Raw genomic sequence first — 24,844 nt, 5'->3', positions numbered from 1 at the left:
TCTGCAAGATACTGAAGAGTAAGTGTAATTTCCACGCTTAAAAAAGAAGAGAAAAAGACAACAAAGAGAAACCCACGGCCAGGTTAAAAAAACTTACAGGTCAATTAAAAATGGTCCAAAAATTCAAGGGCTCAGGAGTATTTTAGGGTATAAGAGTAGTGGCCAGGTTGTTCTAGGTCCATTTTACATGATTCTGTCACATGGACAGGCAATGGCAATCAAACAAGCTGGAGCCAGCCAAAAAGAAACACTAAGGAATCTGATGTTTAAAAATAAAAATCTACTAAAATCGACACAAATAAGTGGAATTCTACAGCAGGAGACTGGTATAAAAAGTTTCACGTGCTCACTAAGGAAATCTTTAAAACACAGAAAAGGCAAAAAAAGAAAATGATCTCATCCACAGTCCCACTACCCACACATAACTAAAATTTATATTTTATTTCCTTCCAATCTTCTCTATTTCATACTTTGTGTTTGTGTGTTTTAAATATAATCACAGGTCTAAATTATTTTGTATGCTGCTTTTTATATCTAACATGTCATTTTCCCATGTTATGTAATCACAGCAAAAATTTTTATTGACAATTATAATACACCAAATATTCCAGAGTTCATTTAATGATGGACATTTAAGCTACTTTAAGTCTGACATCAGGATTTCTTTCAGGTCTCTTGATACGTATCACCAAACTGTCTTTCAAAAGCATTCAAGAAAAATCTGTGCTTTATTTAGTTCATGTGCCAACTGACTGAAGGAGCAGCCAACGAGCTAAGGAATGTTACCTGGTAAAAAAGATTTTTTTAGAAAACACGAAAACTGATTGACTTACGTTCAAACTTTATGCCAACCAATGATGAAAGAAACCTTCTGGCTCCAGGGGTTCACGGAGCTGGACCAGCTGGAATCCAGGAGGACGTAATCTCCGTTTTGAGTACGAAATCTAATGGGTGAGTGTCTGAAGGGAGGATGACCTGCACGCTCCAAGACCACACAAAATAGTGAGACAAAAACAGAATTTACTCAACACAGATATTGATTGCAAATGTCTCTTTTAGTCGTTTACTTGTAAATTTTTTAGCATGTTAAAACAGAACATTGTTTGAGCAGTTTCAACTCTGCTCATCTGGTTAGAAGGTTAAGCTCTAGTGAGAAAGGAAATAAATAACTACAACAAATCAATGGTAAAAAAAATTTCCTTCTATAAAGAAGTGGGTCCTCACCTTTTTGGTATATGGCAACCATCAGAAAACGATCTTCTGGGTACAAGTGCATGAGGATGGATGTTCCAATCAGATCTTGAGGTAGGTAACCCAGCAAAGGCACGGCTCTGGGACACCAACACATGACACAGGTAGCCTGTTACGTTCATCAAGTGATTTTTATACCTTATATACTTTCAAAAATACTTCTTACTTAATTCTAAGTATGAAAATATTTTATGCAAAAAATGTTCATTACAGCATCTATAAAAGCAACAAGTGACCTAAGTGCCTATACTGTGGGGAAATGGTTATGTAATCTAACATATGTCAGTCATCTGACATGTTGCATCAAAATCCTCTAGGGAACTTGCTAAGAAACAGATCTGCAGGCTCACTGTAGGTGCGCTCAATCAGTCTCTGGAGGCAAGACTGGGGATCTATGTTTTCAGCAAGTTCCTCAGAGGACTCTGCTGCCCTCTATTATGTGGCCATTTAAAGTCTACAAGGACCACATTATAACACTGAAAGATGCTGATGATGCTGATGATGTTTCATGAATAAAGCGGTTTACAAATTTATACAGCATGATTAAAATTACCTAAAAAACAATGTCCCCCAAAAGATGATATCAAAGAGACAGACAACAGTACACAGAAGCATTTTCAGGACAAAGGTTCATAGGAAACATTTAAGACTAAGGATGACTTAGAAAAAAACTGACTCCATAAACATTTTCTATGTGTAGAAATCCACAAATATCTTTCTTTTTTTTAAACAAAATAAAACTTTATTTGAATTCTACTGCAGATCATTCTGAGGCCCGGGACCAGTCTGAGTTTTTATCAGCAACGTGGAAACTAAGCCACATCATAAATAGCATCATGACTACAGTCTGCCAAGTCCAGTGCATGGCTCTTTGTCACTATGCCTGTAACAAAAGACCATTACTCGGTATACGTGCATGTATAGCCAATGTCCACAAATATCTTCTAATGCAATAAATTTAAGCTATTTCCAGAATTATCTCTAGCTAAATTTTCTTACTTTATGCAGATCATATTACACAAAATATCTCACCAACTACTGTTTGGTTTCAGGGTAACTATTATTAAATAAACCCATTTTCAGATATTAAGATTGTTTTAAAATCAAAATTAATACTTATTGTAACTGTGCCTGGATTTTTGACATTTTTGCTTTATGCTTAATGTGTGGTAGGGTGCACTGGATCCCAGATTTTCAAATTTCATGAATAAATAAAATTTAAAAATAAGTGTGGGGAAAAATGGGGGATACTAATGTGGTGATACCAATGTCTACTTTTTCCAAATAAAGATATTAAAAAAAAAGCAATAAGCAATAACTACTATCACTATACTTTAAGTAAAAGACTCTTTTTATAATTGAAACTTAATTGATTATACGTATTTCTGGGGTAGAATTGAATATCAATACCTGTATACTATGTGTGATGATCTAGTCAGGATAATTAGCATATGCATCATTACAAAACTTAATCATTTATTTGTGACGAGGACATCTGATCCCCTCTTCTAGCCATCTGACAACATGCAGTAAATTAACCTTGATTGTAGATGCCTAGCTTGACTGTACACCAAGAGAACTGACTTTTCCTAACTAGCTGTTTTGTGTCCATTAACCAATTTCTCACTAGCCCCCTGACCTCCCCCTTTCCTGCCTCTACTAGTTCTGTTCTCCCCTTCTGAAGTTGAATTTATTATTATTGTTGCTGTTTTCTCTCTCTCTTCTCCTCCACTTTTCTCCCCTCCTCTTTCTCTGGTCCCACTTATGAGTGAGGACATGTGGTATTTCTCTCTCTGTGCCTGGCTTGTTAACATAATTTTCTCCAAGCTCATCCATACTGCTGTGAATGGCCAAATTCCATTCTTTTTTAGGGCTGAGTATATATACCACATTTCATTCATCCCATTGTCTGTCCATGGACATTTACGGTGGTTCCACGTCTTGGCTATTGTAAATAGAGCTGTGATAAACATGGGAGTGCAGGTATTTATTTCTTCAACGTGATGATGTCCATTCCTCTGGATATATATCCGGAGATTACTGGATCATGTGGTAGTTCTATCTGTAGTTGTGTGAGAAATCTCCATACTGTTTCCCATAAGGGAGGTTCTAATTTACAGTCCCATCAACAGTGTAGGAGGGTTCCCCTTTTTCTGCACCCTCGCCAGCATTTGTTATTCTCTGTCTTTTTGATAAGACCCGTTGTAACTGGGGTGAGATGATATCTCAATGTAGTTTTGATTTGCATTTCTCTGATGATTAATGATGTTGAGCAATTTTTCATACACCTGTTGGCCATTTATATGTTTTCTTTTGAGAAATACCTATACAGCTCCTCTGCCCATTTTTTAATTGGATTACTTATTTATTTTTTACTATTAAGTTGTTTGAGTTCCTTGTATATTCTGGATATTAATCCCTTGTTGAATGCGTAGTTTGCAAATAACTTCTCCCACTCTGTAGGTTGTCGTTTCACTCTGTTGGTTGTTTTCTTTGCTGTGCAGAAGCTTTTTAGTTTGACATAATCCCATTTGTTTATTTTCTGTTGTTGTTGCCTGTGCTTTTGAGGTCTTACTCATAAAGTCTTTGCCCAGTTCTACTTCTTGAAGTGTTTCCCCTATGTTTTCTTCTTAGTTTTATATTTCAAGTTTTATATTTAAGTCTTTAATCCATTCTGAGTTATTTTGGTATATGGCAAGAGGAAGGAGTCTAGTTTCACTTAACAAAGACTGTTTTAATACCAAAAACAGTAGGAAAGGCTAAAGCTCAAAATAAAAAACAATTCTTTAAATAAGTTTAGTTTTACAAAAAAAATTTTGTCCTTTTCTCCCCCCACTTCAGACTAATCAAAATTTCATCATAAACTGATTTGAGAAGCATTTGTTGAATGGAAATAACAGTGGAATAGGTGCTGGAAGACCAGGGTCTTGGACTCAGTTTGAGTACAACTATACACATTCCAGGCAAATTGGTCCCCAGGTTCACTGTCCTCTTCTATAAGATGGAGTAATAATCCCTGATCTACCCAAAGCACACTGTTGTGAAATCAAATATAGTAACTTGTAAATCAATTTTAGAAGAAATAAATGCAAGATATTTATATTAAAAGTTTAGACAACACAAATAAATTTCAACATAACTAACAAAAATCAAATAGGCAAATGGAGACTCCAATTATATAGTGTAGAAGTATGCAAACATAATGTAAGTTTTTTCATATTTTTACTTATTTTGAGAAACAAATTTCTTTTAGGTTTCAAGAAGTACTCACCTTTCATCTACTTCAAGAAAAACATACCCTGGGGTGTGTATTGTGGTAAAAATCCTTTTATCCACTGGGATTCGAGGAGCTATGAAAAAAATAGAAAAACCCATTTAAAGGCAAGTACCTAACTAATCATCCATGTCACTAACCACTTAACGTATTAAAAAGGGAACAAAATCTCTGTATCAAATGGTAGGAATCTCACTTAGGGGCCTGGATGCAAAAGCTACAGCTAAATGATAATTTTCATTATTAACTACATTTTAATTATGTCAAATTGTGATGCCTACTAAAGTTAATTTTAAACAGAGAGATAGTTTGTCCACACTGAATAGCTAGTTTTAACAAATAATCTAAAGGTAAAAATTGCAGTAACTAAAAAGTTTAGTCCCCAGGGCATGAAGAAAGGGACCAGACGCCCCTCCCACAACCAGGCACACCATGCCAGCACCTCAGGGCCCGCCCAGAGACCTGGGGCATAGAGAAGGGGACCTGACACCCCTCCCACAACCAGGCTTACCACGCCAGTGCCTCGGGGCCTGCCCAGGGACCCAGGATAAGGAGTCGGGACTGGACACACCCTCCCACAACGAGGCATGCCAGGAGAGTGCATCAGGGCCCACCCAGGGGCCCAAGGCATGGAGAAGGGGACCAAACCTCCCTCCCACAACCAGGCACACCTCGCCAGCACCTCAAGTCCCGACTGGGGACCCAAGGAGTGTAGAAGGGGACCGGATCCCCCTCCCACAACCAGGCATACTGTACCAGCATCTCGGGGCCTGCCCTGGGACCTGGGGCATGGAGAAGGGGACCGGATCCCCCTCCTATCACCAGGCACACCACACCAGTGCCTTGGGACCTGCATGGACCTGAGGCATGGAGAACGGGACCAAAACCCCCTCCCACAACCTGGCACACTGTGCCAGTGCCTTGGGGCGTGCCTAGGAACCCAGGGTAAGGAGCTGGGGACTGGACCCTCCTCCCACAACCAGGCACACTGTGCCAGCACATTGGGACCCACTCAGGGATCTGGGGCATGGAATCAGGGATTGGACACTCTCCACAACCAGGCACAATGCCAGCACCATGGAGCAGGCCAAAAACATCTTCATGTGGGTGGCCCACCACAGCCACCACAATAACCATGGCTGCTGTGAAGGCTGCTAGATGCCACAACCACCACACAGATGGTCCACCAACCACTGGAGTGAGTTGACACAAGGAGAGTCACCAGTGACGGAAGAGACATCTGCTCTATGATAGTATTGGGGGACCTGATCACGCCTCTCAGCATTGGACAGATCATTTGGGCAGCAAATCAACAGAGTAACCATTATTCTTTTCAGAGGGAGAGGAGAAATCTAGGGTGATTAGAGGGGGGAGGGGGAGAGGATGGGGGATGGGGTGGGATTGGACAGGGGTATAAAGAATAATTAAAATTTTAACAATATATATGCTAGTAATATTGATTTGATCAACATTATCTCAATGTTGAACCCCAAAAATATTTATAATCAATTTTGATTCAATAAAAATTTTTTAAAAAAGAAAAGTTTAGTCATATTTAGTGGTTGTACATAACTAAACAAAAGGATTTGAAATATTACTTAGTAACATTTACATGTTACTACACTGACATTCTTTATTTGTGTAATAATAAAACTATGGTCAGTGTGTTGTAATGCTAACTGAAAATGGAGTGAGTGACATATTAGGCAACGATCTGAGCACAATATGAACATTGCATTTGCTTATACACGATTTCACCTGCAAGAAGCCTTATATGATGCAGAAGCAGCATCCAGTTGAACGGAGCCACTTCGAAATACACAAAAACACGCACACACCTCAAACACCTACCTTCCACCTCAGTTCACCCCGTGCTGTGAGCCTTATTTATTGTAGTGTTTGTGTATTTCTTAATCATTTATCATGTGTAAAACTGTGTTAATCATTTTTATTAGATTCTTGTCTTTTTTTAATGTGCATTTAAGTTTTTGAGTGCTGTGCTCCTGATCCCATGTTTCCGATTAGGCCTGTGGTTTTTATTGTGTGATTTTTGCGTACAATGGTAATGTGCACAAAAGCATATGCCACATTACATCAGAGCTGATTGTAACTTCAAGTAATACCTAGAAACTGCCTATGTATTGATACATGAGTTTAGAAATGTAGTTCTGTATAGATATAAACTATGATTTTTACTCAGGGAATTTCAAAACACTCCAAAAACATAAATTCATCCTTGTGGCCTCTTTGTGAAACAATTTCAGTGCTCGTATTTCACCCAAGACAGAAACAAAAGGCCGCACAATGGGTCATCAGTAGAGAAAGGACTAGAAGACTGTGTGTCTGTCGCCCAGTCCTATGCTGAGACCATTAGGTCATGCTATCTGTGAAGGAGATGCCTGCCCAAGAAGGCAAGGTCAGAGAACAGAGACACCAGTAAAAACCAGCTAAAATGCCTCAAGAGTTTAGGGACCAAGTTGGAGACTCAAGCAATCTTTTCTGTTCTGTGACTGCAGTAAACAGGCTTTCCCATGCTCCCATCTGATTGCTGTCATTTCTACTTTTTATCTAACAGTAGACCCTCCTGAGTTACCTTCGTAACCAGAGTGAATCTTCCCAACCAGTGCGAGACAGCAGGGCTCTGGTTCTGGCTGGGCAGAGCCATGTACGTGAATCAAACAGGGGATGATCTGAAATGGGGAGCAACACTTCTCTGACTCTGTCTTCACCTCTGCTGAAGAGATTAAAGATGATTAGTGCTGGTCCCGAGGCATTCAATTAGCCTACTCTGAAACGAGGCTGCGAAAAATGTTTTATTAGTAATTTCCGGGAGAGACACATCCAAATCTAAACTGTTTAAACATATTTGTTTTCATAAAAAGGGAGACATTAGTTTAAAGTTTCAATACCCAAGGACAATTATACTCTTTCTTTACTCAATAAATAAGAGGTTTTATGGAGAACTGGCTTAGACTACCAGGAGTATGCAAACAGAACAAGTTATTCCATGACTTTTCCCTTGACTTCCATGCCCCAAGTTCCCACTCTGACGTTTCCACTTGTGCTGTGAAGAGGAACAGGCTTAACCGTCTTGTCTCACGTGGCGACCTACATCAAGTGCCACAGAACAGAAAACTGGGTCCCCTGCGATCATGCCCCCAAAGCCAATTCTCAGTTGTCCCTTCCTAGACTCTCAAAAGAACTACTTTAGTTTCACAGATTCAGCTCCTAGCTTGGCTGATGCAGGGTCCCTGCACGTGCTTAAGCGCTGTGCAAAGATGCCTGGCTGAGGAAGAAAGAAAAAGTAGGAGCTAAAATACAGCTTGGCAAGCCCTGGCCCCTGGTGCAGCTGGGCGCCTTCTTCTAACTCTCACACAGCAGCTGCAGGGGGAAGCTCTGCTTGGCAACTATGAAGATGATTTTCACTCCAGCTGCCCAGAGGACATTTCTACTTGGAGATGCCACTACCCCTTAAAGCAAAATGCCCAAGATTGACTTATACTCCCGTTTCTACCAATCATGCCTGTACTCTCCTACCAGCATTTAAATGCATGACTACTGACTCCAAGGGGTCTCGGGCACTGCCTGGAGATGCTCTAGCCCACCTGTGCTCCTCCTCCCCACCCCGCACCTCCTCTCCTCCAACTCCAGGACCTCTTCCTATGTCTCCACCTTCTACTGAGGACCTTGTCTCTACCACACTGAGAAGAGAGAAGCTCTGGGAAGACAGCTTTCCCTCGACACTGCCTGCAAACGTCTACGCTTCTATTTTCTGGTTCCCTCTTACTTCTCTGAATGGATTTTTCCAGGCTCTTCCAGTCCAGGGATTCTAAATACCGTTTATACACTGATGACCTAAATATCTGCATCTAACCTGGACACCTTCCCTCACAGAGTCTCCACTCAGACTTCTAACAGACACCTTGACCTTAGTGTGTCTAAAGCTAATAAGCACCACGTTCTGTCCCTCCCCTCTCTCTTCTCCTACACTTTCTTCTACCTCAATAAATGATAACTCTAGCCAGAAACCCTGGTGTCCTCCTTGACTCCTCTTTTAATTTCACACCCCACATCAAATACATTAGTCAATTCTGATAACTCTCTCTTAGGAAAATATCCAGAATATCCGAATGCTTCTGCCTCCGCCACCACAGCCTGGTCCGGGCCCCAGCACCCCTCACTGCACTGCCCTCACAGCCTTCCAGCCCCTGCCTCCCCTCGCGCCCCCCCCCCCCCACAGTATCTTCAACACAGCAGCCAATGCCACCTGTAGGAAACATAGGAAATTGTAAGGGAATTGTAGAAAAATATAACTTTAATGTACGCAGTTTTGTAACAAGTGCCTAAGTAAAGCAGCTTCTAAGGGGCCATACAAAGGTCAGGCCCGAGCACACTGAACATTTCAAGGAAGGGAATGACCCACACCCGGTTCCAGGAACTGATTAGTTCCTTATCAAAAGGCCACCTGGCCAGACTCCATGGAAGATAAACGATTGAGAAATGTGCTGTTCCTTATCGGGGTACCAGCCTGCTAAAGCCCACCTGTAAATCTACAGGTGCCACAAATCTATCAGGGTACCAGCCTGCTAAAGTCTACCCATAAATCTAAAGGTGCCACAGATAACCAACAACTCATCTTGTCATAAAGATCTGTTCAGAAAAACTGAATAAAAGATGCTTGTATTGTAAACTAGGGGTCGCTTCTGTCCAGGAGACAAGGTTACCCCAGCATGCTGGAATAAAGTCCCTCTTGCTTGATTGCATCGGTCTCAGTCTCATGGTCTTTGTGAAGTAAGCCGTCCCAGTCTGTGGGATTTGTGCATGGTGCACGGATCTTACACACGGATCTTACACACCCTTCTATAGTATAAATGATGTTTCCTTCTTAAACAATGAAAATTCCCAGAAGCAATGACAACCCATGCCTACCATCCAGATCTGGTCTACAAATATTAATTAATGCCATTTCCCACCACAAAGGACCAGGGACCCTTAGGGAAATGACTGACTCCAAGCCTGGGGTAAGAAATGTCAAAGTCGAGTCTGGGACATCTCGTGCCTGAAACTGAGGAAGCTGCTGAAGACCTCAGGGGAACGCTCTCGAGGGCACAGGAGCCAACTCAAAGCGGTTCCCACTGGCCAAAGACAGGACTATTTGAGCATCACAAACATTAATGAGAACTTTACCTTTCAGAATTACATTCTGGAATAGTGATGGAGGAAACGATATGAGATCTGAGATTTGCTTCAAAATAACTTGGGAAGGGGAGTTGAGGAATTCCTGGTGGTGAAACAGGTGACACCAGATTGGCCAGGGGTGGAAGTCAGTAAAGCTGGGTGATAAGAACATATGGGCTCATTATGCTGTTTTGTCTACTTGTGGGTTATGTTTGAACATTCCCCAAAGAGAAAGTACTGGAAATAAGTGACAAACCTGAACACAATGATTCACTCAGTAGTCAAAGCTCCCCATGGTTTGGTCCTGCTCGCTAGTCTTCTTCCTTCCTCCCTCCCTCCCTCTCCAGCAGCCCCAGCTCCCTGTTCTGCCCACCGTGGGCCTGACGGGCTCCACCCAGGGCCTTCGCACTCGCTGTTCCCTCTGCCTGCAACACGCTTCCTCAGATACTTCCTGTCCCTCGGACCCTGGTGTGGCTCACCCCTCACCTCCTTCGGGTCTCTGGCTCCAATTAGGCCTCTTTAAAGAATAGTTCTTTGATCACCCCAATACAGCAGCAATCTGCTTTACTGTCTACACAGAGCTTACAGCCAGCCGACAAACGGTATATCTAGACATTTGTTTATTATTCGTCTCCTCCTCACAGGATTTAAGGTACATGAGGACAAGAAGTTTGTTCTGATGCCAGCCCGTTAACACTGCCTGGTTCAGAGAAAAGACTCCAAAGTGTTAATTAACCTAAAAAAAACACAACACTTACTGGTGTGCGGCAGTGTTTTAAGATCATAAACAACGCACTTGCGAATGACCCAGTGAACCCACACCGGCTGGCTGTCCCACCTACTCACCTCTCCTCAGGTCATCCCTCCCCAGGCATGCAAATACTGTCAGCAACAGGCCCCCAGCCCCTGGATATCTGACTAATCCCTTCCAAGGATCTCTCTCTTCTTTAAATACTTAGAACATTTAGTCACTTCAGTACTAATACTGGCAATCATAATGTCATGTAAAATATTTTTCTTTTTATTGTAAAAGTAACGTCAACATATTGCAGTAAATTTGGAAGAGAAAAAAAAAAATCACTAGTAAATCCTACCTGAAATCAACTACTGTTAAAATTTTGGTCTATTTTCTTCTAGTTCACTTTCTCTGGACCTTTCTAACCCTTCTCATAAGTGGAAATATCTTGCTTTCTTTAAAACTATTAAAAATTTCAAAAGTTAATTTAAATGTGACTGAAAAACAAAAAGCAAACGATAAAGAGCCCCAAACAATGGTCATTTTAAAGTGGACTTCACAGCTGTTGTTCTTATATGCTGCCAGGGGTCAAGAATTATCTTCCAGTCTTTTCTCCTATTGCAAGACCATCTAATTTTTTCATGAGTAAGTTTCTTCTCAATTGAAATACAAACTCCTTGTGGCAAGGACCAAGTCTTGTTTTGTAGCCACAACAGAACCCAGCTGAATACAAAAGAGTCAAAATAAACACTAGATAAAATCAGAGCACGATCCACCCTTTCCGGCCTCCACAAGCCCCTTTACTTACTGGATCCTGCAGAAAAAGGATTTCACTGGCACGTGTTCATACTGTGACGCTGCTGGAAACAAGGACAGACTGTCAGTCTCTCCCTCCTAGAGCAGCTCTTCCTCAGGCAAACAATGTTGCCCTATTACCAAATGACAAATCTTTTTTTAAAAAAGAGAGAGGTCCTCTTGATTACAATAGGACTCTTCTCCCTTAGTGTGAGATCCAGTGACATTCCAGTATTTCTGAGAGCTTCTGTCTTATAACAGTATCCCACAGGTAAAACAGTGACAGAGTCTGACTCATATCTTTCTTTCCCTTATTACTTCCCATAGTTCTTTCCACATTTCTATAACTGCCCATATTTATTATTTCAAACCTCAATGTAATGATCCAATTGACATAATGATTTTGGTGGGGATATTCTGTTCCACTGTAAGTCTGGACATCTTTCAAAAATTAGGAATTGAGACTATTTCAGCTTTTAGTATATGATATGTAACTTTCTTTTTCTTCCCCTGGAAAATTTTGAAAAGTTGTATCTCAAGGTAAATAATATGGTCATTTTATGACTCACATCATGTATTCATAAACTAATATACAGAAGATTTTACCAACTAACAGAGGCATCAATAATAGTGTTTTCTCCCACCCTCATGCCAGTGATTTGCATTCATTTTATTGATTTTTGCATCAGTTTTATTAATGTATGAGGTGGCAGTCTGGAAATGTTTAAATCTGCCTATCTTTGGGGCAAATGAGGGGGCTGAACCTTCTCTCAAGCGTTTGTTGACTATTTGTATTTCCCAGGATATATTCTTTGGGTATTTGTTCCCTGGAATGAAAAGTCCTCAGGTATAGGAACCAAAGAAAACTGTGAGGTGTTTAAAAAATATACACTGCAGGTAGCATAAATAGTAAGAATCCTAAAGAACCAAAATACTGCATAAGTCCAGGTCTTTGCACGTCTAAGAAAAGGATCACAGGAAGAATCAGAACATGGCCTCTGCTGTAATGTAAACTGGCTCACACTGTCTCTCCATCACACCCAGCACCTGAGCTCCAACTGTGATCATGAGATGTCCTGCAATAACGTGAGCCAGGCTGTGATCTCAGATGGTAGATGTGAGCCCAAGATGCATTTCAACGCCTAGGCTGTGAATGCGTGAATGCTTCTTGTTTTTGGAAGTGTGTTCTGAAGAAATAGTGCTGTTGAGCTCTTTTACCTGCCCATAATTCCTGCCGACTGGGCCAATTGTTGAGCTAGGGCTGGGTCTGGAGCTCACAGACCCCTCAAGCCCGTTGTCCAGGCTGGGTCATCAGACTCTTCACATGCCAGGCTGGGTCACCAGACCCCCCCCCCCACAGGTCTATGAGTTAGGTAACCAGCCAAAATGTCCTTGGAGCCATAGGTTTAAGAGCATGGGTCCATGGGCGGACGCCCGAGGCACTCAACTCCAACCAAGCCATGGCGCAATGCGTAGGCACTAACTCCACCCACACACAACTTATTTACAAAGAATGTGCCGCACCACCTCCAACCCAACCAGACCTAAGGCAAGGAGGCCTGATCAAACTATTCTATTTTCCCAACAAGTGCTCAGATCCTTCTGAGAGGTTCATACAGCAAATGTTAAACGGAAACATGTTCTAATGCAAGACCAGAGGCTGACAACAGCTGAGTACATGGCTTCCTCTGTCCTCTTAATGTTCTATGGGGATCGAAGGACGTAACATGGGCACAGTCTAGAAAAGCTATGAAATTAACCAACTGCTCTCAGTAAGAGTTTGAATCCTTGAGATTTATAAGGCAAAAGTACGATATGAGGAGAAAATGATGCACATCATACATATGTATTTTTTTCTTAACTGAGTTTAATTTAGGCAAGAAAAGAAAAAAAATGAATAAAAATGATTTGCGAATTGGGCAGCCCCTACCTAGAGTCAGAACAGATTCAGAGAGCCTACACCATTGCCACGTGGTTTGTTGAGATTTACAGACAGAAAAAGGGACATGAGGTGCAGGACAGCCGGCTGCGTGACTGGCTGAGACTCAGCTACTTGTTACAGGAGTAGGTCACAGTCTGCTTGCACATCAAGTTGGGTTACAAGAATAGGTTAGTCTGTTTACACATCAAGTTAGGTTACAGTTCACTATGTCTGAAGAAATCTTTAGGTCAAACTTAAATTAACAATTCCCTCCTCTTGGTCAACTGCTCAGTTTTGAGAGACTGACCAAAACTTTAGGCACTGACATCACTCTGTGTCATCACTGTAAATGGACTTACTTGGTCTCAAATTTCACTGAGAAATAGCAGAACAGTGGGTCATATAAGGTGGGATCAGGGAAACAGAACGATAGAAAAAAACTAATTAGCATCGTTACTTTTTCATAAGGTTTAAAACAGAGGACACTTCCTTATTATGCTGGAATCTCCTACTGTCAGGAGAGGAAAAACTAGTCTGTTTTGAGATCTGCTTTCTTAAAATTTTGGTTTGATTATGTGGCACTTAATGTGAGAGACTCCATTTTGGTTTGGTCTTATCTGTCAGGTACTAGCGAAGGAGCTCAGTCCAAAACAACGGGCTCCCATAATTCTGTTTAATAATTCCCCCCTTTTTGTCAGGTTCTCGCCTAGGTGAGAATGTGGCCAAAACTTAGGACACGAGTGCCACTCTCAGTTACCATCATTTCAGGTTTCCAGTCTCAACATGTCATTAACATGCTACAGTGTCCTCCTGGTCATGTATTTCTTTGACTTTTTGTCATTCCATTAGAAGACAGAACATTTGATATCCCACAGATGGCTGCATGCAAGCATTTAAAACTTTTGAGAGAATACAGCACACCAGCGAGACTACTATTTTGACTGTCGGGAGGATAATATAATACCAAGATTCTGGCGTATGCTCCTTAGTATGCTAAAGGTCCTCATGAAGCAAACAACCAAAATCAAACAGATTAAAGATTAGGCCAGATGAAGAGTCTTGACCTTTTTAACCATTTGTTAATCCCCTGCAACTGAGTCTTTATTACACCCGATGTATTATTTGTGTAATAAGTAGTGTCAGCAACTGCACAGATTTTTTCCGTTTGTCCAGTGGGCAATCTAGAGCAACTCTACTATCTAGCACAACTTTAGCAGGAAAACTTAAAGAAGTCTGTGTGTTACCATAGGCTTTGCAACAGAATATGCTACAGAGCCTATCATGAGGGATAATTTTTAAATTATTGCCTCATTTATATTTACTCCAATAAATGGAAAACAAAACAAAACAAAAACCTAACAAATGATACCGATCCAGAAGGGTCAATGCCTTCTAGCAATGTCCTCTTTAACACATGATGTAGATTAAGAGGAGTGAACTAATGTTGACTTTTTGACTGATTACGGGGCAACCAAGGTACCATTAAAATTTCTAGCCCACAATGGCCCTTCATTTTTCAACTATCAAAGGTTGACCATTATAAGGTTGGCTGCAAAATCCTCCACAAATAAAAGCATGCCCCATGGGTACACCCAGGCCCTTTTTTTAGTTCTATTATTCATAAATACATTACTTGGAATGGGGAAATTAGCAGTTTCTAGCCAAGGGTCTGAGGCGAAGTTAATAGAGGTTAAAAGAATAGTCTGGTATCCTGGCACACAGATTAGTTAGCAAGAAACTCCTTTTGGGCTTTTGTAGATGCACATCATATCTGCAAGGCATAACTAAATTCTGAGGTCCAACAGACAACAATTTCAGGGCATATTAAGTTCTTCTGCAGAAGGGAAATATCATAGCCATCAGTAATCAGCAAAGATGAAAAGGTTGAAAAGACACAGCAATGCTGAAGGAAAAAACACCTGTGGGGAAATGGGAAAGAGTGGGCAAACAACACTGCATGACTATCCTGTCATAGCCGTGTCTGGCATCTATGACAGCTCCTCTGAATAAATGTTTATGGAATGAATAAATAATTAATGAAAGCAGAGAAACAAATATGGACAATTAAAGGTTGAAAATGTGTATTTAGGAAAGAGGAAGAGAAATGAAATCAATAGTTTTGAAAGATGGGCAAAGAAGAGATGAGAGACCTAGATGAAAGCAAGCATGACAGGCATGTTTGCTAGAGCTTCTGTAAAAATATCCCAAAACATGCGGCAAAGGTCTATAATTGGAAAAAGAAGCGGCAAGACTCCCCAAATAATTTTCTCCAACATGCTTCTTAATTATTGTCATAACACCTGCATTTCACCTTCTGAAGGTTTGATTTGTATACCAATAAAATATACCAGCTCATTCTGTCTGTGCAGACTAGACATACATATGGTACATACACTTCCGATTCCTTGCCCTTTGCAAACTGTGCCTCCTTACACCTGGAGGGCCTGTCTTCTCTTCACCAGCGCAGAATTCTATGCTTTAAGACCAAGCTCAAGATTGACCTTCTTCAAGAGGTGGTCCTCGACAAACCTCATTACATAAGAATCGCTGCTCTAATTTCTTCCACCAGACATAAATATAATTTATTTAGGATCAGCAACAGTCTGTGTTTGCTAGCATCAGTATGTTTTCCTCTCTAGCTTTATTTTAAAGATCTTGAGGGGCAAATGTTTTCTTAAATTTTTTTTTTTTTAATCTCCACAGCACCTACTATAGTACTATGTACACGCCAGTTAGTAAAATAAGCACTATTATAATATACTAGGAATAGCTCATGTTCCAATATTACAAAATCTTAAGGTTACAATTATATTGAAGTCTAAACATAAAAGTAAGTAATCTCCACCACATTAATAAAACTTGAAGCTTAATTATTCTGACAAGAGCTTCAAGAAAGATATACTAAAGGTCTCTTCCAAAATTTTACAAAAGATGACAGTATCTCAACTCACCTGTTCTATAAAATCCAGTTGTTACACAGACACATGAAAAGATACCCAACATCACTCAGCATTCGGGAAATTCAAATCAAAATCACTTTGAGATACCATCTCACTCCAGTTAGGATGGCTAATATCCAAAAGACAGAATGACAAATGCTGGTGAGGATGCCGAGAAAAAGGAGCCCTCCTACAGTGTTGGTGGGACTGCAAATGGTGCAGCCTTTAGGGAAAATGAGGAGGTTCCTCAAACAACTACAGATAGATCTACCATATGACCCAGCTATTCCACTGCTGGGAATATACCCAGAGGAATGGAAATCATCATGTCGAAGGGATACCTGCGCTCCCATGTTTATTGCAGCACTATTTACAATAGCCAAGGTTGGAATCGGCCTAAACGTCCATCATCAGATGAGTGGATAAGGAAGCTGTGGTGTATCTACACAATGGAATTCTACTCTGCTTTACAAAAAAATGAAATACTACCATTCGCAGCAACATGGATGTACTTACAGAAAATCATATTAAGTGAAATAAGCCAGGCACAGAGAGAGAAATACTTGTGGGAGCTAATCAAAATAAATAAATAAATATACAAACAAACAAACAGGGAGGGGGAGGGTAAGAAGACACAATAATCACAAGAATTACTTGAACTTGTTAAGACAAGTGAACAGATGTGAGGTTGATGGGGGGAGAAGAAAGGGAGGGAGAGAGGGAAAGGAGGAATTAGTAAAGGGACATGAAAATCAACTATTGTGTATATTGAAAAATTTTTAAAAATAAATAAGTAAAATCCAAGAGTAGTAGGTATTGGAACTAAGAATGCTATAAATAGAAATTAATTCGGAGATTAAAATAAGATGCAGGGAATTACTCTACAGCATTATTTTTTTCCTCTTAATTCAAGACAACTCAGGGACGCTAAGGAGATAAAGGCGCCTCAAAACCAGTGAGAGTGAAACCACTCTACAAAACACAAAACGTGCTGCTTCTGTTTTCAGATGTTTTCTCTGGCAAGGGCAGGAGAAACTACCCAATGTCTCTTTAGCAGTTTTCTCCTTTGTTTACCTCAAATTGTGGTTACTGAAACTTTCAGCTAATATTTTTGAAAATCTACATCTAGAGAAGGCCCTTTTGAAAAATCACCCAGGTTGATAAGGCAAAATTCATGAATTCTTACTGTGTTTTTGGAACTGTGTTCTGAAGCAATAGAGGCCAGCTCCTCAAAACTGTACACGGTCACATCTGCCTGAGGTGCTCCTGAGGTGCATCTGGAAAAACTCACTCTTATGCTAAGAGACACAGGGAAATAAACATAGTCCAACGACAACAGAATCTTTAGAAAATCATTTTTGTCACTATGAGACACCTTAGTGGGCTTTCCTCAAAACCAGATCATTTTCTGCCTTTCATCTAAAATATTGATAATTGTATAAACTTAGGATTCTGACTTTTATGAATTCTGCATTGTTCTAGGTCTCAAGGAGCAAGATACATCTAAGGTACTAAAACAAGTTACTGAAACCCAAAATTCTAGACACACACACACACAGTTTTTAGGGCAAAAACATTACCCCAGTATTCAGGAACGATATATCATATATGAAAGCACAGAGGTTTGTGCTTAAAGAGAATATGACTTTATGAAATCCCTGGGGAAGAAATGCAGAGAGAAAAAGGAAAAAGTGCTTACAATTGTTCGTTTTTAATTTGGTAAATTTCTGATTCAGAGGGTCTTCAAAAAGTTCATGGAAAGATTCATATCTTTTAAGTCCATTTTTCCACAAATTTTTGGAAGTACCCTCATATGTCATGAGTACATTTTAAAATTATGCACGTCAGGGAAAGGTAACTGCGTTTAGTGAAATGTATTTTCCCCTAATATCCATAGAAGACAATGTTCCTTCAAACAGCCTTCAAAATATGTTTATGCTAAACTCTATGCTCTTGTAACAAACCAGCAAAATATTGAGTTACTGAACTACTACACAAATAAGGTTCTCCTGGTCTTCCTAAGTTCAAAAATGAAGACACTAATTAAAGATTTGCTCATCTTACATAAAGCACCATAAAAGGCTCAAAGCATTTCTGACTAAAACCCCACTGACTACTCCGCTGGCTGCCTCCTGCGAGTACTCGCACGAATTTTCTCTCCAGCTGTTCACCTTGCACGCTGTGGACACAGCGAAGGGCATAGTTGAGGGCATCTAGAGTGCTCGGTTTACTGTGTCTCTCTGATGGGAAGTATTTTTTCATTTCTTGGACAACCATCATAAGTTCTTCAGAAACTCTGTTTCTATCTTGCTGTTTGCTGGAAGATGATTAAAAAAAAAAAAAAAGATAAATTCACACAGTCAATGTTAACAACAGCCAACATTTATGGACTGCAAAGTGCGTGTCAGTCTAAGTACTGGGGGACATCTGCTTACACAGTTCACAGCTTTATTATCCCTTTTCTTACAGGAAGGGAACCGAGGCAGAGAAACTGGTGAGTGTCAAATGTTTCCCGGTCTTTCTCATTCCCACCTCAGCTCCGGTTGTTAAGTACTATCTGGCTGCTTCTGCTTCTCTTTGGTAATTTCCTTCCGTATCCCACATCATTTATTTCATCCTAAATGGCCCGAGTCTCCCCCTCCACTCTCTCCTGGACATGCAGGATTCAAGTCCTCCATGCCCTCTTCCTGCCTCAGGGAAGAACCACCCTGCATCCATCGGGTGTGGAAATGAAGCTGGACATCGCCTGAGGCCGCCCCCCACATACTTGCCCTGCGGCTGGTACTTGGGGCTCCCCACGTCCTCAGCTTCCTCCCTCGCGACCCGGTGGCCACCAGCCTGAGGTCCCTCCAGGTCCTCCCGGGGGTCCACCCCGCGCGCAGGCAGCCCTCGGTCCGCCGCCTGCTCCTGTCACTGCGATCAGCGGCAGGAGCGGCTTCCCTTTTGGTCCACGCCGTCGCGTCAGAGTGACCAGTCTCCGCAAACCGGCGATCACGGAGCCCCTCATCCAGGGCACCCTTTCCCGCCAGCATTTCCACGAAAGCTGTGAGATCTCTGCACTCCCAGAGTCCAGCCTGCGGGAAGGAGACAAAGGCGACAAGTGACACAGGCAGCTCGACGCCGGACACCAGGCCGGCCCGGGCTCCCCGGCTGCGCGGCCCTCGGGGGGTCCGCGCCCTCCCTCCAACTTTCCCGCCGTCGGTTCGGGGACGTCGGCGTGCACCCAACAAGGGGCGCCTCGAAAGCGCCACGAGCCGGGATTCCCGGAGGAGGGCAAGGCTCGGGCGCCCCCGGCCGCGCGCGGCCCCGAAGCCCCCACCCCGACGAGCCCTCACCGGCCGCTGCCAATGCGCGTGGCCCGCGTGCAGCCGCCCCCGCCCCGCCGGTCCGCGCCGCAGGCAGTCTCAGGGCCCGCCACGTGCAGGGCGGCCGCCGGCGCCACGCCCCCCACGCGCCGCGTGACCAGCCCCGCCCCCGGGCCTCGCGATTGGCCTCCGCGGCCGACTCTGCGGGCCCCCATTGGCCCGGGGGCGGGACCGGAGCGGGGCGCCCGGGTTACGTAACCGCAGGGGTGGGGAGGAGGGGGCGAAGGCCCCAGAGCACGTTACGTAGTGCGCGGGGGAGGAGGAGGACCGCGCTAGGCCAATCCCGGAAGGCCGGCGCTGGGCAGGGGGCCGGGTGGCCCTGGGGAGGCTCGAGCCTCGGCCGTAGGAGTCCAGTGCCCAGCACCCTGCACGGCGCCGGGGAGGGGTCGCTGGAGCTAGCGCGGCAGCGATAGGGCGCTGGAGCTGTCTGTCACGAGGGGGCGGGCGCCGGGGCGGGCCGGGCCGGCGCCGCGTCCACGTAAGGCGGTCAGGGCCGGAGGCTAGAGGGGGCCCCCGGGGTGGTCGCGGGGGACTCCCGGCTGCTCCAGGGGAGTCGGGGAGAAGCCTGGGGAGGGGCGGGCAGGCGTCCTTGTCTCGCCCAGCCTTCTTGCTCTCTTTCCCGCCGACTCTGTAGCTGATTGCGGGGGACCCGCAGGAGCTGGGCCGCGTAGCGCCCGGGTAAACCCAGCCCGATGCCCAGAAAGGAAGTGTGGACGGTGGAACTTAAACACTTCCCCGGTCTTCCCGAAGTTAAGGATTCATTTTGCAACTGGAGGAAGACAAGTGTATGCAGAAGACACCGTGTCTCAGGTCGGATCTCCGGTCATCCGCAAGGGAAGGGGCATGCAGAGCTCCTGCCGCCTGCTACGCCGAAAATAACCAGTGTTTGTGGACGAAGGAAAGGAGTTGTACATAAAGGAGAGGGGAGAGTGAAGCGGGCGATTGTCCCTGTCATGGACGGGAGATTCCACTTTATTTTTCCACGTGACACTCTCTATGGGATCTCTCTACTCCGAAAGTGTCTTGCAAATACTTGCTGCGTGCACATCCGGACAGGGATGATTGCAGTTCCCGGGGATAGAACAGTGGACGAAAGTCCCTGCCACTAGGGGAGTTTCCATTTCATTGAGATAAAACGTAGGAACGACTCCATGAACTAATCGCCGATGCATCGAGCGCTGTGTAGAAAACAAGAGTGGCAACCTGAGTGCAGAGGAGGCGGGAAGTGCACCTGCAGAGGCCCTGAAGCCGGCGAGTTTGTTGCTGAGAAGCGCAAAGGCAGCACACTTTGCCTGGTGTGAGAGGAGGTCAGAAAGTTAGGAAGGGCCAGATCGTGGCAGGGTTTGTAGTTAGGGAAAGGGATTTGGAATTACGTATGGTAAACATAAGCAAAAGTCTACTTCCACCCATATTATATTGTTTCCTTGGGGTGTATTCAAGGGGTGAGATAATACAGAGAATGAAAATAGGAGCCACATGTTTAAAGTCCTTCACCCATCCAAATTTATCTATCACATGCCTCCTGCAGGCAGCTACCTAGTCTGCCATGTACGCGGTTAGCTCTGTACACCATTTTCGAAAGACCATGCTTAAGAAACTGAAAAGCCAAATTCTGAACATTTTGCTAATCATGTGAAAGCCAATTCCCTACTCATCTCTTATACTGAAAAGCACTTTTCACAGAGTAGTGGTTTGCTTCTACTCACTTGGGAACGGACACTGGGTACCAGAAAACAATATGATGGGAGATCATTGGTGAGAAAGAGGAGAAAGTGTAGTTTGGGGGTTTATAAGGGAGAGGGGGAGAAGCAAGGAATGCCATTTTTAGGATTCGGACCAGGCGCAGCTATTTTTCGATAAGGAACACAGGTGCCAGAATCATGTTTATAAACACTTTATTCGGGTCATTTTAGTGGGAAAGTTCCCAGCTAAATGCACAGATACAAGCGAGGTATTCCTGGGTTAATGCAGGAGCCAGTGGGTTACATGGGACTGAGCAGTGGGGCCAAGGAGAGAGCACCAAGGTTGCAGAGTCAGAACTGGCCAGTGACCCTGTGCTGAGAGTGGGCTAATGTCCCAACACTGACAGCTGCTTTCTTCTTACAGTTGCCCATATTGCAAGGCATGTTTTCAACATTAAATCATTTCAGTGATGTTAGGGGAACAATATTAAAGAAATGGAACCCGTGTCTTGGTGCACCTCAGCTGTGTTGCTTTGTAAGTCATACTAGCATGTGAACAAGAATTTTAGAACATTCTAGTAACAATGGGCCACAGAGCCTGTTTGTACCTCAGTGCGTTCTTGCTTGTTTTCATTCATACCTGAACTCCTGTCTTTAGCCACACACCCTGATGGTCAAAGTTTCACATACACAAGTCTCTCAGATGACAACAGCTATTTCCAAAGCAGTATCCTGAACAGTTTATGACATTGAAGAAAGAAGGTGTCTCTGGTTAGCTATCCTCTGTGAAAAGAGTCATCCCCCCGTGAGCAATGCCTAATTGCAAGCATAATTTAAAGACTGATTAAGGAAGTGGAATATGAATAAACATAGGAGACAAACTCCAAAAACCTACAGTCTGTAAGAACTGGGCCAGATAATGATCAGGTTCACAGATGGTCTTATCTGAAGGCTATAAAATTGTTGTTCACATAATTATTAGAAACATACTGGAGTCCACTGCTGATAATCTGCAAACTGCTGGGTGAAACTTCTTGTCTATAGGTATGAGATGATCAGAGTCTGGCTCAACCCCCGTGAAAACTCTGAATCAGAAGGGGAGTCACACCATCTATAGCATTTCAAAGGCAAGAAAGGCCTGTCAGGATCACACACAATATTACAACTGTACTTCTGAAGGGCACTTTGAGTTCCATTTGGCACTTTTCTGAATATATGTCAGGAATAGATGTAAGGACATTTTATGTGTATTTAACTTTTTGGCAAAATAGAAACTTTGGTCACAGCCCACAGTTCTATAAAAACATTTTAAAGGATTATTTCTGATTAAAATAATATTTTTAGCAAGTACATAACAATAAAAAGAAAGTAAACATCGTCATATCTAATGTAAGAGCTAAAACTCTTTACCAGCATCTTATTTTAAATACAGCAAAAGGGTCAGTAGTGCTTACAAAAAGTAAAGGGTTCTCTTATAGGGAATTAGAAAATATCAAAACAAGGCACAGCCTGTCACAGATTTGTGTTAGGCAGTAGTGTTCTTTCTGTAAGGCACAAGTTGGAAATCTGATTACACAAAGGTTTAAATTGTGATTCTGAAGATAAAGCCATATGACAAGGAGAGCTAACTTGGAACAAATTCCCTTAAATAGAATCAATGGCAATTAATTAGTGACCTTACATCTAGATTATAGCATTCTGGAACTTACGAAGTCCTCTGTAAATCTGTAAAGGGACTGTGCAAAATGTAGGTGGGGCTGGCCACACTTCTGGTTTGGAGTGCATTTTCAAAAACAAAGGCACATTTCCTAGAAATCGAAATTTACATTAACTAACAAAAAATAATCATTTTAGATAGAACAGTAAGTAAGCTTGATAATATAGCAGGTTCTGAGTCAAAAGTCTTAAAGAGGCTTCTTGAACAGCAGGCTTGAGTTTCACTGGTTCTTCACGGAGAGATATTCCATACTAATATACAGGGGAGATACAAAAAAAAAAAACAGGGAAAACAGCAGTTTAGTCTCTTGTGCAAATCCAGAATGAACATCAAAGGCTGCAGTGTAAACATGAATATCGAAATTCAGTTTGGCTGATTCCTTACCAGTGGCTTCTCTACATTCTATAGAGGGCTAAAGGAGACTAGCGTCAAAAGGAAGAAGCCAAGTAACCAGATGTTCTTGTCAAAAGGAAACACCCACTAACATCAAACTATCAATGAAAGGAAGATATGTTTCTCTAAATAGTTCCCATATACTGGGCTAAAACTGGCAATGAATTGATCCAATATTATACATTAATAACAGTAATAGATATGTGTGTGTGTGTGTGTGTATAATTTATTTAAATAACTATTATTTTTATTATTATATGCCAGGCACCATCCTAAGCACTTTTGTCCTCATAACAAACAAACAAGTTAGATTAGTATTATTATCCCCATTTTACAGATGAGGAAACTGAGGTCCAGAGATATTAAATTATTTGCCCAAAGGCAACACAGCTTGATGGTAGCAGAGCCTAGATGGATCCTGGGTGGTCCGCACTTTTAATCACTACACTACATAAAAGGAAATATATAATGAAAATATATTTAGAGAGAAAAACTGATTAGTCAGTGGAAATGAATAAATTTTCTCTAACCTCAAAGGATTAATGTTTATATCAAAAATCTCAGACTTTAATTATACAAAACTCAAGTGTTTAAAACATTTACTAAAGAAAATTAAAACTCTTGGAATAGACTACCATTTCTGAGGGAACTTTTATTTTGAGTTCTTATACATGCAACCATCTGTGAACATATGAGACTTTTCCAATGAGTTTAGAACAGGTTAACTCACCAATGATGATGATGATGATGATAACCACAACGCTAATCCCTATTGCCCACATCTGTAACAAAACATATGTCCATTTCACATGTCAAAAATAGACACAGCATGCTTACTTAAGAGTATCATATAATAATGTAAGTCAGTGAAAGTGTGTACTATAATCTGGAATAAATTATAATTTTTTTTCTTTTTTTGGTGGTAGCCAGTATGGGTATCCTAACCCTTAACCCTGGTGTTGCCAAGACCATGCTCTAATCAATTGAGCTAATGAGCCAGCCTGAAATTATAATTTCTATAGCTTAAACTTAATATTCTAATTAGGGCCTGAAGGTTACTTATCTAAGCTTTTTAAAAGATGCTCAAATGATTTGTGATCCCTAGATAGGCATTTGTTTGTGTATACAAGTTTTCCATGTAAGGAAGGGCTACTAAGCTTGCCCGTGTGACTGAAAGAGTCATTTCTAAACAAGGCAGAGGGAAGGATCTGATCACAGCACATTTATTTGCTAACTGTATAAAATCTGCTTTGGGCCATGCTCCTTGCGTGGTTGCTTTGTACTCTTCTGTCGAGCACACTGTGACTTTCTAGCATCTCTTTCCCTTGACCTTGGAGCTATTCACAGAACCACACGCCAACTGACCATTAATTTCACCCCTCTCCTGTCAATCAGTGTTCAGGGCTCTGCTGGAGTGGTAGGTTGGAAGGGGCTAATGTCTGTGATTGATTTGGGACATTCCTGTTCTATGTGCTTCTTAAGATCAGCCACAGAACTTGGAGGATTCCTAGTTGTGGGGATGGAAAAGGGTACATGTTCAGTGTTTTAGATTCACAGTTGGCCCAAATTTCCATGTGTAGGAAGCCAAACCCA

The 24,844-nt window shown here is 42.3% G+C and overlaps 1 protein-coding gene across 1 annotated transcript in view; it reads right to left on the bottom strand.

Moving 5' to 3' along the window:
• The window catches only part of PER3 (period circadian regulator 3), a 50,066-nt gene extending 29,034 nt beyond the window's left edge, over positions 1–21,032 (bottom strand). The window contains 12 exon segments of the mRNA XM_063105693.1: positions 834–992; positions 1,227–1,331; positions 4,523–4,601; positions 7,119–7,256; positions 17,247–17,366; positions 17,730–17,752; positions 18,259–18,411; positions 18,862–19,001; positions 19,049–19,331; positions 19,430–19,600; positions 19,698–20,093; positions 21,028–21,032. Of these exon segments, the coding sequence (XP_062961763.1) occupies positions 834–992; positions 1,227–1,331; positions 4,523–4,601; positions 7,119–7,256; positions 17,247–17,366; positions 17,730–17,752; positions 18,259–18,411; positions 18,862–19,001; positions 19,049–19,331; positions 19,430–19,600; positions 19,698–20,093; positions 21,028–21,032 (1,772 nt within the window).
• Between the last annotated feature and the right edge of the window lie 3,812 nt (positions 21,033–24,844).

Source organism: Cynocephalus volans, chromosome 8 (genome assembly GCF_027409185.1).
Source record: "Cynocephalus volans isolate mCynVol1 chromosome 8, mCynVol1.pri, whole genome shotgun sequence".
Classification (NCBI taxonomy): domain Eukaryota; kingdom Metazoa; phylum Chordata; class Mammalia; order Dermoptera; family Cynocephalidae; genus Cynocephalus; species Cynocephalus volans.
This window is presented reverse-complemented; position numbering and strand designations above follow the sequence as displayed.